At 33.3% G+C, this 18,429-nt stretch overlaps 2 protein-coding genes and 1 pseudogene across 3 annotated transcripts; 1 reads left to right on the top strand and 2 right to left on the bottom strand.

Moving 5' to 3' along the window:
• Positions 1-654: 654 nt before the first annotated feature.
• On the bottom strand, positions 655-3,070 carry LOC118647985 (annotated as a pseudogene).
• A 2,229-nt stretch (positions 3,071-5,299) lies between these two features.
• On the top strand, positions 5,300-17,556 carry LOC105839420 (protein N-terminal glutamine amidohydrolase). Of its 2 annotated transcripts, XM_036294187.1 has the most exons (6): positions 5,300-5,427; positions 6,084-6,171; positions 6,910-7,071; positions 13,697-13,850; positions 13,970-14,240; positions 14,605-17,556. In XM_036294187.1, the coding sequence occupies exons 1-6, from the start codon at positions 5,388-5,390 to the stop codon at positions 14,757-14,759; spliced, it is 870 nt and encodes a 289-aa protein (XP_036150080.1). In that variant the 5' UTR covers positions 5,300-5,387; the 3' UTR covers positions 14,760-17,556. The 2 variants fall into 2 exon arrangements, with proteins under 2 accessions (XP_036150080.1, XP_012541171.1); XM_012685717.3 differs by lacking the exons at positions 5,300-5,427; positions 6,084-6,171; positions 6,910-7,071 and adding an exon at positions 10,520-11,166.
• LOC105839411 (isochorismatase domain-containing protein 1) lies at positions 7,862-9,267 on the bottom strand. Its single transcript, XM_012685702.3, has 4 exons — positions 8,766-9,267; positions 8,497-8,640; positions 8,237-8,422; positions 7,862-8,156 (listed from the first exon to the last, which is right to left on the bottom strand). The coding sequence occupies exons 1-4, from the start codon at positions 8,892-8,894 to the stop codon at positions 8,004-8,006; spliced, it is 612 nt and encodes a 203-aa protein (XP_012541156.1). The 5' UTR covers positions 8,895-9,267; the 3' UTR covers positions 7,862-8,003.
• Positions 17,557-18,429: the final 873 nt, after the last annotated feature.

The raw sequence follows: 18,429 nt of genomic DNA, 5'->3' as shown, positions 1-18,429 counted from the left end.
ATAAAACTTTAATTGATATCATATTTACACTTTTTCATAACATTTTTTTCAATAATGCACTAAAATATGCAGTATATTATTTAAATTTTTATACAATTATGATAATTATACATATAATAGAATAAGGACATAAAATTACAGAACACATAATTTTACATAAAATATCAAAAATATTATATTATATATGTAAGTTTCTTTTCATTTTCCTCGATCTTTTTTGTAACAAATTAAACGAAATTTTAGTTCGTTGTAATAGAAATAACGCATGAAATTATTATGATCTGATGTTCAGTTCGTTAAACATGTTCAATGTAGTAAATTTAACAAAAAGTAACATGTCTAAGATTCACATATTTTTTTCATCGAAATTGAGTATAAACTCATTTAATCTACTTATTTTTGACATGGAAATGCATTTTTAATCTTAGATATAAGTTGTAAATATAAATGTATCAAAAATGTCATCTGTAATTTATTAAATAATATCATTGTGTTAAATATATAAATAAATAGTCAAATGCAAAAATTTGTGAATAAAATTTTATATAATTTGTTTTATATCAATAAAATTTGCTGATATAATTAATACAATAATCCTGTGTATAAAATATCAATTCCAAAAATATCCCACTTAATAAAATATATTTTTAAAAATATTTTCTATGCTTTTTAAAATATTGAATTAAAATCTGTACAAATTAACTCTAATCAGATCTAACATTACGAATAACACAATGTGTTATTCATATCTATCTTGTATTGCTAATATTATAATCCAGTCTATAAAATTATTATTGAGTTGCACCACATTTTGAACAAGTTTGTCTTTCACTGAAACATTTTAAAATACATTTTATTTAAAAAATAAAAAATAATAAATTTTATTATTTACCTTAATATCTGATGAAGTTTTTTTCGGAATTCATTACATAAAGCCTTTTCAGATGCAAGTGCTGTATCACATTCTCTTAACTGTTGTCTCAATTATATATTGTATCTGGCAGTGCTTCAAATATTGCCTGAAAAAAATGAATATTTTGTTACATAAACTACATATAGAAATTATGTTAAGATCCATAAATACAATCTAGGTATATTATTTGTATTATTTGGCAAATACAACTCACCCTAGATTCTTCTGCTGTATCAGATAAAATAGGAGGAGTCATCAAACAAAAGAATTCTCTTACACATGAAACACCTATGAGAAGTGGACTACTTAATATGCCATTGACAAATGTCTGAAGGCCGCAAATCCTTTCTTCTAAAAAACTTGGAGCAAAATTATCACCAAGCCATTTCTTTCTTGGTAACGCCAAATGAGCGATAGGAACTTTTTGTCTTTTCAATTGCGCTAGTAATCGAACAAAGTCTGTGTACCTCCTGAACACAAACCAGCAATCACCGTTTTTTAATTCAACTCGAAGTTTGTAAACCTGTGGATCAAGAATAAACATTCTTTAAAATATTTTAAAATTCAATGCAGATAAGATAGTTCTTTCATAATTGATATTACATGATATTATATATTGTATTATATATCTTCATCTTTAATGATTTATACATTTTAAAGTTTTGTACCATTAAAAGTAATGAAACATACGATTATTGGCTATGCAAAATACTTATATTTATAAATATTAATATCTATGTGTTACATTAAAGAAAAATATGTATTAAGAGAGTGTTAATAAAATTTAATGATAGAACTGTAGAATTGTTAATACTTTAATTAACTAACTGTAAATCTAGCTCTTTCTTCCATAATCTCATAACCAATAATAGGTATTCTCAAGTCATCACTAGTAAGAGGTGACTGAAGAATACTGGAGTTAGCATTGCTATCATTGGTATAATTAAATCGTTGCACAGTGTATGAAATAGATTGGCCAGATCCATCGGAGTCGGGACTATCAGGGACTCTCATGGTACCTGCCTGAGAACTTCTTGCTTTACCAATTGCAAGTGTTACCTCGCTAATGCATCCCACGCCAGTCTCCGAATTGGACATTTTAACTTTGGACAAAACTAAACAAAACCATGCATACTTAAAATTAAAAATATATAAGTTTAGCTACTATTAATCCTGAAATGCTACTTATTTTTCTTAACTACACACTATTTGATATAAAAATTTATAATTACGATTTTTAAATACATTTTTATATTCACTTTACAAATTACAATATGTTAGATTAACTTTAATAGTACTATTTTAATGTAAAAAAATAAATGTCAAAGTCTAATAAAAGCTATACTTGAATTAGTACTTAGATGAAAATTAACACACAGTAGCATTCCAAGATTAAACAAATAAATTCAAGTAATCATATATAATATGTAGAAATATTGTATTTAGATCAAATAAATGTTACACTTAAAATATAGAGATAAAAATCTAAAAATTGAGAAACATCAGAAGTATTTAAAATCAATGTATAGTATATAGTTAAATAACAATATAGCTAGCTAATAACCTAAATATTTATAATCACACATTATAAGCATATTTATAGAAAAAAGACAGTATATAAGTAGAAATTTTGCATATCAAAAAATAATGTACGACAAAAACAAAAATTAAGTCTCATGCTGAGTAATGAGTAAATAAAAAATACTTATTGCACACTAACCTTAATTATTACAGCACACAGAATACAATACGAAGAACTCAATTGCGTTTATTGCATTTTTTATTGTTTCAACACAGTCATATCACAACTGTTAACATGTTATAAAAATATCAATTGCCCAGTCAACAAATTTTTTGACACACACAAGTTTCCTTCATATTTATTTGACATATTGAAAGTTTGCAAACAATTCACAGGTTTAAAATTCGTGAGAGAATAAGAGCAGTAAAATCAAAAATTTTTAGAAAAGTCTTGGAGTTTGTTTCTTTTTTAACTGTGTTAAAACTATGCATATTGGAGTTAAGATTGTAAAAAAACGAGTCAATTACAGATGCTAAAAAATACTATTATGCATCTTTCAACAGAAAAGAGAAATCCTAAGAGCATCTAATTGTAAGAATGACTAGTACGGCCGCGATAGAGAGATGTTTTTGCAGCTGCGCTGAATGCGCTTTCACAGATTGCGACTTGTGCTGTCATCTAGGAACTTGGCACACACAGAGTAATGTTTTGCGAAAATCCGCGCGAAAGTATTGTGATACATCAATTATACAATATTTAATAGTCTAACAAATTATATTAATGATGCAAAGGAATCATCTTATAAATAAACATAACCCCTGTATCTGGCACGGTTACGTGTTCATACCCCGTTGAAAAGATGAGATGGAAATCCAGATGGTTATCCACGTATGTGGATAACCATTTGCATGGATTTTCATTTCATCTTTTCAACGGGGTATTGTTTAGTATCCGATTAGTTTAATGAAAAAATTGAACAAAAATCTTTAAAATTAATTGTTAAATATTTAAAATATCGGCGGATACTTTCAATTTTTTCAAAGAACAAAAGACTAAATTTTTTTGATAGAACGATTTGTAGAATTTTAGACTTTCTCTAGTGTTTAAATCTTTAAAAAATTAAGCTTTTCTGTGGCATTTCGCGAAGATACGGTTTAGAGATATCGTTCTATTAAAACAACTCAGCCCTCCACCAACCATAATTTAATTATATAATAGATACAATTAGAAATTGTGCAAATCGACCCCGACCTTTTCAGCGCCCCAAATGAAACTGAGCAATGAAGCAAGTTCTAGGAGCCGATCAATGCGATAACTTTCTTATCGAATAGCGTTTTATTAAAGATATAAGGTTAAGTTCGAGGGTCAGGTCGATCCCTTTTGCGATGATCGACCAGGCGTATGCCCTTGGCGACTTCCCTATGACACAGAACACGCAGACAAAACTTTGTCGATAATGTCGAAGCGCACAAGGTTTATACGTTTAAGTTATGTTCAAACTTATTCAGGACTTCTGCTTCATTTTTCTATAAAAAAAAAAAAATGAATGACCTCCGACCTCGTGGCATTAGACATTGACGTTTATATCCGATTGCGACCAACCCGCGCGGTATATATATATAAGGATTCGAGTAACGTTTGTAGAGCTAGAGTTACATCACGTACCTTGTAACCGTTAGAATGAAGCAAAAATGAAGCAATGTACGAGGTGTAATTAACACGTACAATGTGGAAGGCTCGGTTAACGGTACGTACGGCAGGATATATGCTTATAATCCATTTACCGATATCGTGGGCAGTAACACATCGACTGTAAGTATATATACTTGGATAAAAAGACGTGGTCGAGGAGCACAATCGTTCTAAAAATAAGGCGATTCAGGGCCAAAGGCGAGGACAATGTTTATTAGTATTGAAGAAAAATTCAGAAAACACCAAGTGCAGCTTCGATGATCAAGCTGCAATTTGATCACCAATTAATTCAATTGGTAGGGCAATTTATCATCATACTATAGCAATTTGTAATCAATAATCCCTAATTCTTTCTTTTCATATATCAAATAAAAAATTTATAATTTTATCCAGAGATCAAGTCGGATTTGATTAACTTATAATAACAGCATCTAGAGTGATTTTTGCACTTTAGCAGCAAGAGAATAAAGTTCAATTAGAATAGTTTCCTTTAGAGATTAAGAATCCATTTATATGTTACAAACATACATATACAACAGTATACAAATTAAAGCTTTGAAAATTATGAATAATGCTATTTTTAAACAGAATTTTGTAGAAAAATGATTGCTTTATTCTTAGTTTTTAAGAAATTTGTAGATGTAATAATTTTTGTAAGGTACAGTAAAATAGAGCACAAATATTTATTTCCTATTATGAAACTTTTTTTCATATTCGCTCCAAGTATCTCTGTTACATCATCCGCGAAACGTCTAACCGACATAATTAAATCGAATAAATTATATGCACACTAATAGCTGTTATCGATCCTCTCACGATCGTGCAAACAATTCGATACAAAGCGAGTTTTTTAATTCATTGATTAATCAATCGTTATCATATACATATATTATAATATATATGATATATGTGATATATTTATGTATACATATATTATCATAGTAAATGCAACTTTACTCTGTAAGAGCTGATTTATTTGCGTATTATGAGATTGAGCAATCGGTGAATTGAAAAATGCGCTTCTCCCTATCGCGGACCGTCATTTGCTATTGATTGGTTGCCGGATAGCGATCGGCGACCATGCCGCGAATCATCGTCGCGCGTAGGTGCAGCTATTGATCTCATGCCGCGTGGCACGCGTGCGCGTCACGCGCTCGCATCACTCGCATGCGAGAGACAAGCAGTTTTCTCCGAATATATTAGATGCATCGACATATTCGACATTTGTCTTTCATGCAAAATACTTTATACGCATGATCAATGATGACCTGGACCTGTCGAGTTTTATGCCGCCTGAGAGGTCGGTCGCCGACATTAACAACTCTGTAACAATGAGATACGCTGTTTTGTAATTAATTATCTGCTGTTCACTATGACCACGTGTTTTGATGTAGTCACGTATAGATATTAACGTCCATTGCGTTCTATATTCTACAGTTTTAAAATTGTTTTCTTTTTCTTTCTGTTGTTGTAACCTCCAAAGCATGATAAATACTTTTGTATCATAAACAAAACTAATTTAGCGCTAAGAGAATATCGTTGGAGACAAGTGGCGACGACAGAAAGAGTCGTCTGTCAAGAGTCTGTAAATAGCGTTTCTAGAGAAGTGAAAGATACATTTAAATTTCGCGGCACAAACCGACTACGCTATCGATTTCGTTATTGCGTTGTCCCAATAATTTCGTTATCGCGACTGTCAAAAAGTGCCGCGTTTTTTTTTAGCTTTGAAAGTCAAACTGCATCTCTGTTAACTGAATTCATAAAGATACGCGACGGTATGCAGGATAACAAATGACATCCGTCGGATGCAGCTGTTTTGCCTCCACCTTTTTTTGGCGGCAAACCGGCGGAGAAGCGTGGCCATAGTGTGGTATTATTCGGCAGTTTCGGCACTCGCGTGAAAGGACCGGACTAAGAGAAGCTCGTGAGAAATATAACAAAGTTTTATCATGTCAGGGAGTGTGCTGAAGTTCGCGAAGCTGTCGGACAAGGCGTTTGTGCCGATAAAGGGCTCGGAATATGCGGCGGGCTATGACCTACGAAGGTAACGTGTCGTTCAACAACAAATGGATATTGATTTCCACTACTGGCTTTTCTATAATTCTGCTCTGCCAGGCACTAATAGCTTAGTGACATAATGAGAGAATGCCATCAATGCAATTGCTAGATTATTGCAAATATTTACTTGCAAATATTTAGAATATTACATAAAAGTAACTTCCTTAAATAGTGAGTAACCTAGTAAGCTTGGAGGGAACAAAGGAATCAGCCCTTGATAATGATAATTGTATTTAATGAGCATTGTCACATTAATTCTCTGTTTATTTAGTAAACGTTGAAGTTTGATGAAAAAGGTCACGTAGATAGAATAATTTTTTTACTTCAAATTATAGAGCAAGAAGGACTTAGTCCTCAATTTTTTCATACCTGTACATATTCACATTATCTATATCTTATAATTACTAATTCGATTAGCTAAAAAATCTAACGTATTTGTCATGGTACATATTATTTTTCTTTTATTATTTCTATTTTGTTTAATAGCTTTTTATATCTGTTTATGTCCATTTTCATCAATGTAAATGCTACTTTATTTTAATATGTAATTAGCAGTTTTCTAATTTTTAAAAGTAGATTTAAAATGAAGAAAAGTTAAACCAAGATTACAGTTAATCTACATTAAAACTTTATTTTTGCTGATCTTTTTAAAATTATTACTTATTACTTACTAAATCTAATAAGATTATAGATTTTTAAGACATATTTTTCTTGTATAATACAGTGCCTATAAATATATTGTTCCGGCCCATGGCAAGGAATTAGTCAAGACTGATTTACAAATAGAAGTTCCTTTTGGTACATATGGTAGGATTGCACCACGATCTGGCTTAGCACTGAAAAATCACATAGATGTTGGTGCAGGGGTAATAGATGCAGATTATCGGCACGTATATTTTTTAATATGTATATAGTTCAGATAAAAGTATTAAGATTCCAGAATGTTATTTTTATTTTCTTCTTTCTTTTGAAACAGTGGTAATGTTGGTGTAGTACTATTCAATCACAGTAATGAGGATTTTGAAGTTGCACCTGGAGATCGCATTGCTCAATTAATATGTGAAAAGATTACGTATCCTAAAATAGAAGAAGTTGATACCTTAACTGATACAAATAGAGGGGCAGAAGGATTTGGCTCAACGGGTACAAAATAAAATATGGATTTTAAGCCCAACTTGGTTTATAAAGTACTTATACATTAAGCTCTTTCTCTCATCTTACATAAATAAAACATTGATATTTTGATAAAATATTAGCCTCTTTATTTCTTAAAACCATTCATAACTGTATATTGATTGTAGCATATATTCCATTGATATAAACATATGTATATAGAAAAAAGTATAAAAATTTTTCTGGGACTACTCGTCTTAATAAAAGATAACTTCTTTATTTCTTAAAACTGTTTCTTGCTATATGTTGATTGTAGGATATATCCCAATGGTGTAAACATGTGTATATAGAAAAAATGTAAAGAAATTTTTAAAGTACTTTTATCTTGATAGAAGCATTTGTACCTTGATACAGCCTTTTTATTTCTTGAAATTGTACAATTGTGCACATTAACTATAGTACATATCTTATTGGTATAAACATGGTATATACATATATATTACACACGTATATATATAATATATATATATATATATATATATATATATATATATATATAATATAAAAGAACTTATAGCTTATATTTTGATATGGAATATAGCTTCTTTATTTTTAGAACCATTTGTAATATTGACTAGCATATATTCCATTGATGTAAACATGTTTATATAGAAAAAATATAAAAAGGAAACTTCTTAAGAGCATTTATATCTTTGAGATAGGAACTAATCCTGTGTATGCAGTTGGTGTTTTGATGAGAGTCAATAAGGTTTTGAATTTTTCATGACTTGCATCCCGTATAAGCTTAAATATAACATTTTCAGAGGTGGTTATGTGACATCCTATGTCCCGCATTCTCTATAAAAAAAATGTATAAGCAATGGTAGATATAATGGACAGTAAACTTGATACATGGATATAACAATTGCGCAGCTTACCTCCAAAGCAAGTAATCTGTCTTCAAGAGTACGTGATGAAACACAATCTGCCACCATATGAACTTCATAGCCATATTGCCTCAAGTCAATAGCCGTATTTTCTACGCAGACATGTGTTTCGATTCCTATAAGTATAATAGACTCTGGTTTTTGTCCGTTACAAAGCGTTGCAAGTTCCTTATTAATCTGCAGAACATATTCATTAGTGTATACTTAATTATTAATACTACTTGTAAAACAACGAAAGGAATTGCACTTACTTCAGGAGTGCACATACTAAATTGCATCTTGGCGAAAGGTCCTCGGGCTCCAGAGATATCAAGTTCAGGAATGGTCTTCCCCAAGGATTTTGGATTCTGTTCGGAAACTAGCATGGGCACATTCAGAATTTTCAGAGCACTAATCTGGAAACAATCGTATTGTAGGTATATTTAAAAATAATATGTAATTACAAAAGATAACCTAACCTAACTTAACGTTTTTTATTATAAAATAAATCATAATTGTAGTGTAATCCTAAGAAATTTACCAGTTTCTTTGAGTTTTGAACCATCTCATCAAAATGGGATATAGCCTTCACAAATTTTTCCTGAACATCGCATATAAATAGTGCGGTCCTTCCTTGCCGAAGTATAGCTTTTGCAGGATTTATAGCCATCGTTGCGTTTTCGTTTATTGTTTACGTTATCACTCGATCTTTAGCATGCACGTGAAAAGACGGTAATTAAGCTATCACAATAAATTGTGCTCCGCGAAAACCTGGAAAAGCTCCACTCCGTGAAAAACGCTGCAGAATAAACATTTATGACGTATTCGAGAGGCTTATATATACGCAGTATCGTTATGACATCCGGAGTCCAAGGTTTATCATTATCATTGTTATCAGCAAGTGATGTGTTCTAAATAAATACTGAAGGCTATAAGCAAATGCTTTCTATAAAATTACACATATAGTTTGCAAATTATTATACCAAGTATTCATCAAATATAATTTTCATTACAGTTTTCATTACAAGAGACTATTTCTAATATTGTCTATTTAATTTATGAATAAAAAATGACAGTAATCATATGTTGAAATATAAAAACATTTCGCTTAATATAAATGAGATTGATTCTTTTTCTTCAATTTATTTATCCGCGGTAATAATTATTCCATACGTAAGTGGAATAACGCACTTTTGTTTATTCTTATTGCATGTGCAAGTTGCATACACGCCATGCGCGGCGCAATGTTACCAAATTGAAAGAAAGATCCACACATGTGCGACAATTGTCCTCAGTTGCGTGCACATTTTATTGTAAATGATATATGCTATTGCGAAAGAAGATTTAGCAGCATTCGGTAATTTTCTTAAAAAGCAGGCTGGCGACGTCACGAAAAAAATAAATAATTATAGTTTTGTTATCGACTTTTGCGGTCGATACGTGACGACATTTGCTGCACATAAAAGTTTTAGACTTTGTATGTTAAAACAAGTATACTGCTTCATCGAAATTATCTTGATTTCTGATTGTATAAATACAATTTTTTGTCCATAAAAATATATTTGTTCAGTTATATATAAAAATACTAAAAAATTGTATACATTTAACATAAATTTTACTATAAATTGTGTAATTTTTATACACATTATTTATGTAACTTGACCTACTTTTTTTTACAGTGTATGACTTGTTAAACAAAAGCATTGAGAAATTCTAATATTGAATTTTATCGGTAATTTTAGCGTAGATTAACGGTTAAGACTACCATAAATCGACTTAAAAATTGTAAAATAGAAACCAAAGTTCCAGAAAGTATACATGAAAAAAATACATAATCGCTTGCTTTTCTTTTTCTCTCTCTTTCGACCACTTGAAACATTTTGTTTTATCGGACAAATCTACATAGTTTTTAAGAAAACGTCATATTTAATATTCTTATAACTTGGAAAAATATCAACAATTATCACTAAAGCTTGCTATTATCAGTCTTTTTTCTGTATATTATTCGAAAAAAAAAAAACTTAATTTTTTCTCTTTTTCAGGAAAATTAAGAACAGTATATTAATTATAGTTTATAGTTACGTCTAAATTAATTCGATGGAAATCTCGAATCTAGATTTGGGGTTTTTTAATGTGAATAATCTAATATATCATATGTATACAATGTAAACAATATTCAATAGCTAATAGGAGATTCAAATGTAATCAGAAATAGTAAAAATTCTATTTTTTTCAATATTTATTTTTATTTTATTAATACTCAAAAGTTAGATATGTCAACAATTTTCTAACATGATTTTAACAAACTTTCTCTTTGCGCGTGCCGTGTTATTCAATTCATAATAATTCATATTGCTTGTATTGTTTAAAGGATATTCCATGTAGAGATGTAATCTTGAAATTTCCACGGCACAGCTGTGGAAATTCCTCGGAGTATGTATGATCTGCCAGATCGATCGTGCCGCGCGCAGATTCCCGAAAGTTCACGGAGGCGCCGCGCGATGGGGTGATTGTCGCATATCCGTGGCCTCTGTGGAGGGGAGGGACACTGGCTGCTCGGCCAGCGACCGACCGCGCGCGAGGTCCGCGAGTTCGCGCAGTCAGGTGCAGTAGTGAATCAGTAGTGATCAAACAATGCCCCGAGTGGTCGGGTATACGCGTCGCGGCTGAGAACGAGGACGAGAGAGCCGAGGGACGCGTGTGATCGTTTGGCGTGATTCGTTATGAGACTCTCGGAGCGCCCGCTCCCGGCGCGGTTCGCTTAACGCGCGCTGTTTTTGGTGCGCTCGGTCCTTCCACTTAGCGTCGTGCAATTCGATAGGAGACGCCGTCCACAAAATTCACCGCAGGATGGCCGTGGAACCTCGTGTGACCGGGAACGCAAAGCCCCTGGTACCGCTCTTCACCAAAGCGTCTGACTGCGTAAACACCAGCTGTTATTGGTAAGTGTGAGTGACGATGACGCGGCGACGGCGACGGCGGCGGCGGCGGCGGCTGCGACGCTGTCAACAGCGTACCCGACCCGGTCCGGTCCGCTTTGCTGTCGGGGCCGCCGATCGATCCTCGGACAAACAAACGCGTCGTATTGCGGCATGCACCGTGCTCCGGATCGATACGTTGCGGCGGTGCGGACGACCGCGCGACACGGGCGCGCGACCGTTTTCGCGGCGCGCGATTCGAAACCGCGTACCATCGGTTCTCCCGTGTATTTCTTATCGTTTCCCGGAAACGGGAGATCTGTTCCTTTCGACTTCTCGTGCACGCTCCGCTTTTCCTCTCTTCTCCTGTTTCCTCTTTTTACGGCGGAGACAAAAAGGAGAAAAAAAAGCTATGGAAAGGGAACAGGGGCTTGATTCTTGAATTCATTTGCAAGAGAAACGTATATGCGCAAATACTCGCTCTAACAGAAAAGTTGCAAAAGTTTATTGGTTAAAAGCTATACGATAGCCAATAAATTTTCAACTTTTCTCTAAGAACAGAATTTGCGAATAATTGCGTATTCTCTTGCGAATGTATTCAAAAATCGAACCCCAGGCCTAATGTTTCATGACGTGATAATAGCCCGTTACCACGTATGTAAATACGTCGGAAAGTTAAAGTAAGGATTGATTAAGTGTAACTTGGAATCTGGAATTAATTTGCAGCGAACGACATTTCTTCGTCACGCGGATTGAATTTATTTTAAACGGTCTCTATTAATGCACAAGGTGTTTGTAAATACGTAGACGATTTGAGGATAGATTTTCCATAGAAAATTTACATTTCGAGTAACCTATTTCGAGGGAGATCGATAAGTATATAGGTCAGAGATTTTAACGGGTGGGCTTCGTGCTTATTCCGCTGTTTTCTGCCCCAGCTACCTTTCGCGAGATGAATTTTCGTATTTCGGGGGTTTTCCCTTCCGTACAATACAGCCGCGCTGTGACACCGCTGTTTATTGCCGATATTGCTTTCAAGTATCGTTTAAACGGCGCGAGTGCACGAGCCTCCCCCCACCCCTCTCCCGTCCTCGCATTTATTGCAATTAATAATGCATGCGATAAATAATGCGCCACGCGAAATGTGGCGGCACGCGAAGCCGTTGTGCTAAAGTCCGCTTGCACAAGTCGCACGATTATGGATCGGTTTCATTTCCTTCGTAATTGCGCAGAACACGTAACCAGGTTGGGGAGACGCAATTCTTCTTAGCCTCTCTACTAGTGCGTCTCTGCGTCTCTTTCTCTCTCTTTCTCTCTCTCTCTTTCTTTTTCTATCGTGATTGTCTGATCCAACAGCTGCGCACTGCACACAGAAAAATTTATTCTTATATTGAGAAAAGTAGCTTTTCAATTTTTAGTCTTATTCTTTTAAGTAACAGTTATCTCTGTAAAGAATATTTCCTTGATGAATAATCTTAAATACACTCATTATTTACTGGAAACAAGTTAGATTTACTTAAAATAAACTTCTGTGTACACATAGAATGTGTACTTGAATGAAATAAGTATCACTTATTTTAAATAATTCATAAGTTTAGATATTTGCAAGGTATCTGTTGTAAGTTATAATTCATAAGTAACAAACTTATGTAGAAAAAATATATTCTGAATCCTAGTAATTTAATACTTCAATTCAGAATATTAAGTTAAAATAAAAATTTAATTTACTTATTACTTTGACTTTTCTTTAATTCAGTTCTTTATAATATTCTTTGAAAAAGTACAAATTCTTTTTTCAAGAATATGACAATGTGTTTTTCTAGTGATAAGTATATTTTAAAACTATTGTCAAAAAAATATTATCTATTGATAACTGTTACTCATTAGAAGGATAAAAAGTGAATTGAGTAATCACTTTTCTTCGCATAGAATACATGTCTCTCTCTCTCTCTCTCTCTCTCTCTCTCTCTCTATGTTTGCTACGACGCTGTTTTTTCTTAGGAGGATTCTTTGCAATTTTTACAATTCTCAAAGATTCTCGTTTGAGTCTCTTGCTGTAATTAACGTTATATCATTAGAATACTTTCATATCTAAATATAAGAATATATTCTATTACACTTCATATATATTCTATTACACTGTCATAATGTTATAGAATTTCATGTATTTAATGCCCGGTTTGATGACGTTTTCTTTAAAATACAATTTGATATTATTAATTCTAATTAAGTTAATTAATTCATTATTTTCAATAATTTACATTTTTATTAACAATAATGTGCACGTATAGGTACTAAATAATTCTATAAAAATCTTTATGTGATTTTTTAAAACATAATTTATAATTTACAATTTAAATTAAGGATTGAGAGATATGCATCAATTCAATTTTGTTTATTAATATCTATAACATAAATAATACATAAAATATTTTGTTAATTGTATATAAAACTATTCTTTCGCAAATTGTGTAATCATAAAAATGAGTCGATAGATTCATCCGAACGTTGTTTTCTCGATCGAGGGTAAAGGGCGGTATGTACTCAATTTCAGCGAAGAAAACGTGTGGAAGCTCTGTCAAGACGTAGCGACTAGGCATCCCTCCGAATTGCAGCATTGTCATGTCGTATTCGTGAGCAATCCACGACGTAGCGTTCCCCTCTGGCGTCAACGGTCGGGAAAGGACGAGGACAAATTAGTCGTGTGGGTTAGTATCGAGCAGCAGGACGATAATTAGATGAGTACACGCCACGGCGTGTTTCCTCCCCCTCCTCCCTCCCGTCTTCTACGTATATTTCACGAGAACGTTGCCCTGACTCTTCACAGGACTACCACGCGATTCTCATCTACGCGCCCGACGAAAGGGCGGTGGTGTACGATTTAGAAAGCTGCCTGCCGTTTCCCACGCATTTCTGGAAGTACGCGACCGAAACTTTCCGTTCCGACGAGGCGCTGCGGCCCGAGTATCACAGAAGATTCCGCCTGGTGCCCGCCAGCGTGTACCTGCAGCAGTTCGCGTCGAATCGGCATCACATGAAGCGTAAGGACGGCACTTGGATCAAGACGCCACCGGATTATCCTCCGATCTCGACGCCAAGTACGTAGGAGAGCTCTGTGACCTGCGAAAGATTCCCTCGCACTCTCGAGGCATCCTCTCTCTGATCTCTCGGAAATATTACACCCTCAACACGAATGTAGGGTCAGAAAGGACTCTCATAGTACTCCCTTCCTCCGAGTACAATTTTCCTAACACGGATGTAGTCAGAAATGGGACCTTTATAGTATTCCCTTCCTCTGAGCACTCTTTTTCCTAACATTGTCTTCCAACGGTTGCTTGCTATAATCATCTTTATCTTTATATCATGATTTTTCAATACTGCACGAATACGTATGTGTGTGTATGTGTGTGGAACGATTTGTTGGATATTTTTTATTCATCGGCTGCATTTCGTACATTTCAGCCTGCAAGGATAATCTCGATTCGTTCATCAACATGGAACCAGCAACCGGACTAGGCGTTGTAATGAGTTTGAAACAATTAGTTAACCGATTTTATAGGCCAAATGTCAACACACAGGCGCCGACACCGCCTCAGCCACAAGCCACAGCAACTTAAGTCGCGAATTGCGACGCGACGTTCGTACGCTTTGATTGAACATCTTGGAAATCAATTGTATGGCCTAATGGAATCGGTTTGGTGCATGCACCTTTGTGGGCTAAAATACTTGATCGAAATTTGATAATAATGTTAGTTAATTGCTGCTAACTATGGCAGAATTTCAAATATAAAGTCGTTGTATTGCTGTTTGAACGGGAATTTGCTTCGGAAGAACCGAGCTGGAACCGAAGTGATTTAAGCTAAATTAAATTTGTTATCGCGTTGTGATATTTGCGTTATAGTTTCATCACATCGTGAGTATGAATGTTTCAGATAATTTAGATAAGTTTATCGATTGTTACTTATTTTTTTTTTGTCCCTTTATCTCTGACGCGGAAGCTTCGCGCGTAAAACCTTCGGGTAGCGTGAAACCGATGAGTACATAAAATAAGTACATAAAATTATCAATGCAAGCATTATATTGTTTGGGTGTTACTTTTTACTGATATATATCCCGGTTCGGTAGATAGAAAGATTTAAAAAAATCTCATGTTTTATTCATAATCAAAATCTACGTGTATCGAAAGGAAACACACACTCTTTGCAATATAATAACGGGATTGACGTCTTATTCTCCAGTCGAGTGATTTGGCTTACCGCGCATGAAGAACGATTCTGCTGAGCTGCTTTTTGAATACTCTCGATAAGTGCTTATGCATCGTATTAATGGAGTCCATCGAAAACCATTTTCTCTCTCTCTCTCTCTCTCTCTCTCTTTCTCTCTCTTCTACTAAAGTTTCCTTCGCAGAATTTATCCGGTGGGAACGCTCCTCCTCCGGCAAATGTAGCACATTGCATTCGATTCACCTTTCCGAACTCGGAATCGTATTTTATATAAGTACTTTCGTCTCCATGCCATAAAGCGATACTTCTCACGGCTTTACTCTCTGTCAGTGGTGTTATTATAATTATTGTGTCAAAGACTGATGTATTTACAGAGGATTATCCGACTTGATAGAGATCCCTTTGTCTATTGGCGCGTGCTCGAAGCGCGGGACGCGATAAAAGCGCTTATAATTACTGTGCGATCGATGTAGTAAGGTCAAGAACTTAATCTTTGCGACATAACGTAATAATTATTACGATTATTGTAATTCTTGTGATACTTTACACTTTCTACTTTGAATACCTACGCTATACTTACCTTACTGTTTATACTAAAAGCTGATTCTTAAGAGATACGTGTTCGCTTGTTGAGCGGCTTCCCTAACAAGCGTATTAACTTGAATGGATTTAAGACATCGTCACGCGACCAATTGTTAACATCGAAGAACCTGTTGACTCAACGAACGTACGTCGCTTTAGTGACGATATATAGGAACAAGTTTTACAACGAATGCTTTAAATTCTCTCTTCAAATAAGATTGTAGCAAAGTTCTATCTGTTAAGATTTAATACCTCATTATTTTTCGATTTTACATAGAGATAGTCAATATTTTATTAAGCCTTTTTATTAATACCATTTATCTATATCCTAGACTTTATTATAAACTTTTATTCTCGCGGATTTGCGATTAACTCTTTGTGGTTCAAGTATGAATAAATAATATATATTTAATTGCGAAACGTTTGCAATTATGGAGCGACCTTGATACATCAGAATAGCCAGTTAACTTTGATATGAGTGCAAAATAAGTGTAAAATGCTTGCCACCTCCGATCAGCATGATGTAACCTTGGAACGTAAAGGGTTAAATCGCGTGTTATGTTATGCGCATTTTATCAGATGCGACAGCCTTGAAAGTTACGCCTTTGTGCGAACTTTCTTCCCTCGACCCTCATGTACTTTACATTATTTAATAATGGTAACGATATGAAACGTAAGATTTCTGTACTTTAGAAATACATGTATTAATCTATTTTAATTTCATTATTAGTTGCTTCATTCGGATGAATGCAACGGGGAAGTTTATCAACAAGCAATTGCTATCGAACTATCGACTCGACGAGTCGGCGCCACGAATGGTGTGCCAACCATTCTTGAGAAGAACCCACCGGTCGGGTCGATAGTTTTAAGAGTACGTCCACTCTTTGCCTTCCAAAGTCTCTCACTAGTTCACTCTACCTTTTTCATCGACACATGTTTACCTCCAGTTCGCATATATCATGTTACTACGAGCGTACGTACTTGTAAACGGAGGAGTTTACGGTTTTGAAGTATCTAGTCACCGAAAATTGCTTTAATGTAAATTGTGTGACAGCAGTCTCCATGACAAGGTTTTCTTTTAATGGACGCGCAACGCGTGGAAAATTCGGGACCGATCTTCTTAGCGAGTAATCTCGAAAAACTTTATCAAAAGACAAAAATACCGAAAAAAAGATTCTCTTTATCGTTCAGACAAGATATTGCTAAATATATCAGAGCAGAACTATTACGATTATGATATATATATTGTACACATATACATATATATCGATATTTCATATTTATTATACAGATATATTGTAATTATATTGTATCGATTTCGATACACCGATAAGAGTTTAGTCGGAAATGTTAACTTATACAATGTTTTATATATATACATATATATTATATATATATTTGTCGGCATTCGCGGTGGCATTTCTCTTACCATTGTCATTTACGACCTGTAAACGTCTGGACTTGAAGATCATAAGTCTGTTGCCACATATGTTTCGCATATTTGCAGAGAATCATAAAACTTCTTTACAACCTTCTCCTTTCGAGTATATGATGGGTTATTACAATAAATGGGTGCACTCCGTTCGTCTAAGCTTCGAAGTTTATAGAATACTCTCAAGTTTTCTGATTATTTCCTAAAATCCTATCCTTATCTTTTGATTAAATGTTAACTCTTTTGAATTTACAAAAGAAAAGGCTAAAAGTATTACAAAAGTGTTAAATAACTTTATTTATAATATAAACTATTTTGGAGCAAAATATTACCTGAAGTATAACAAAATAATATATATAATGACGAAAGAGTTTAAAAAAATGTATATTTTTATGAACAAATTATTTATGGAAATTAAAAATATTAATACAATATATACAAAGTAATCAATGAAATATAAGATGCTTTTGTGCATATGTTATATGTACAGAATTATATTTATTTAAAATATTTTTAATTAAATATATAATTAAACTATTTTAATTATTATTTTAGTGATCAATTAAATTTATATATATATATATAAATGTATAAAATTTATTAAAAATTAACAAACAATTATAGACGGATAATTAATATTATACAAATAATACATACTTTATACAATTATATTTAATAATATATAACTACACCTTTAATAATTTTCTTAACAAAATACAAGATAACGAAGTATATTATTTTATTACAGGTAATTAGGTTAGATTTAGAATTATCAAGATACAAACTGTAGGTTTTCTTTGAAACAAATATTTTATTATTTTTTGAAATCAATTCAAACAATTTTGAATTCAATTTTTTAATTGATGATACAACAAAAAGATATTAAAAATAACTTAAAATATGTGACTCATAAATATATAATTTTATCTAAGCTGTTTCCTAATTTTTTCTAATAGATTATCCTTTTATGATAGGAAAAGAAACAATAGATTTAATTCTAAGGGAAGGATTAAATTTTAAAAACGATTAGGATAGAATTCATACATTCAT

Source organism: Monomorium pharaonis, unplaced genomic scaffold, assembly GCF_013373865.1.
Source record: "Monomorium pharaonis isolate MP-MQ-018 unplaced genomic scaffold, ASM1337386v2 scaffold_104, whole genome shotgun sequence".
In the NCBI taxonomy this organism is placed as follows: domain Eukaryota; kingdom Metazoa; phylum Arthropoda; class Insecta; order Hymenoptera; family Formicidae; genus Monomorium; species Monomorium pharaonis.
This window is presented reverse-complemented; position numbering and strand designations above follow the sequence as displayed.

Bases quoted from the DNA above. Each gene is read 5' to 3' on its own strand.
- LOC105839420 (XM_036294187.1), top strand. From the start codon at position 5,388: ATGATGACCTGGACCTGTCGAGTTTTATGCCGCCTGAGAG. The intron at 5,428-6,083 runs GTCGGTCGCCGA...TTATCATGTCAG, and splicing joins AGTTTTATGCCGCCTGAGAG to GGAGTGTGCTGAAGTTCGCG. The intron at 14,241-14,604 runs GTACGTAGGAGA...CGTACATTTCAG, and splicing joins TCCTCCGATCTCGACGCCAA to CCTGCAAGGATAATCTCGAT.
- LOC105839411 (XM_012685702.3), bottom strand. From the start codon at position 8,894: ATGGCTATAAATCCTGCAAAAGCTATACTTCGGCAAGGAAGGACCGCA. The intron at 8,423-8,496 runs GTAAGTGCAATT...TATGTTCTGCAG, and splicing joins TTAGTATGTGCACTCCTGAA to ATTAATAAGGAACTTGCAAC. The intron at 8,157-8,236 runs GTAAGCTGCGCA...TTTTTTTTATAG, and splicing joins ACAGATTACTTGCTTTGGAG to AGAATGCGGGACATAGGATG.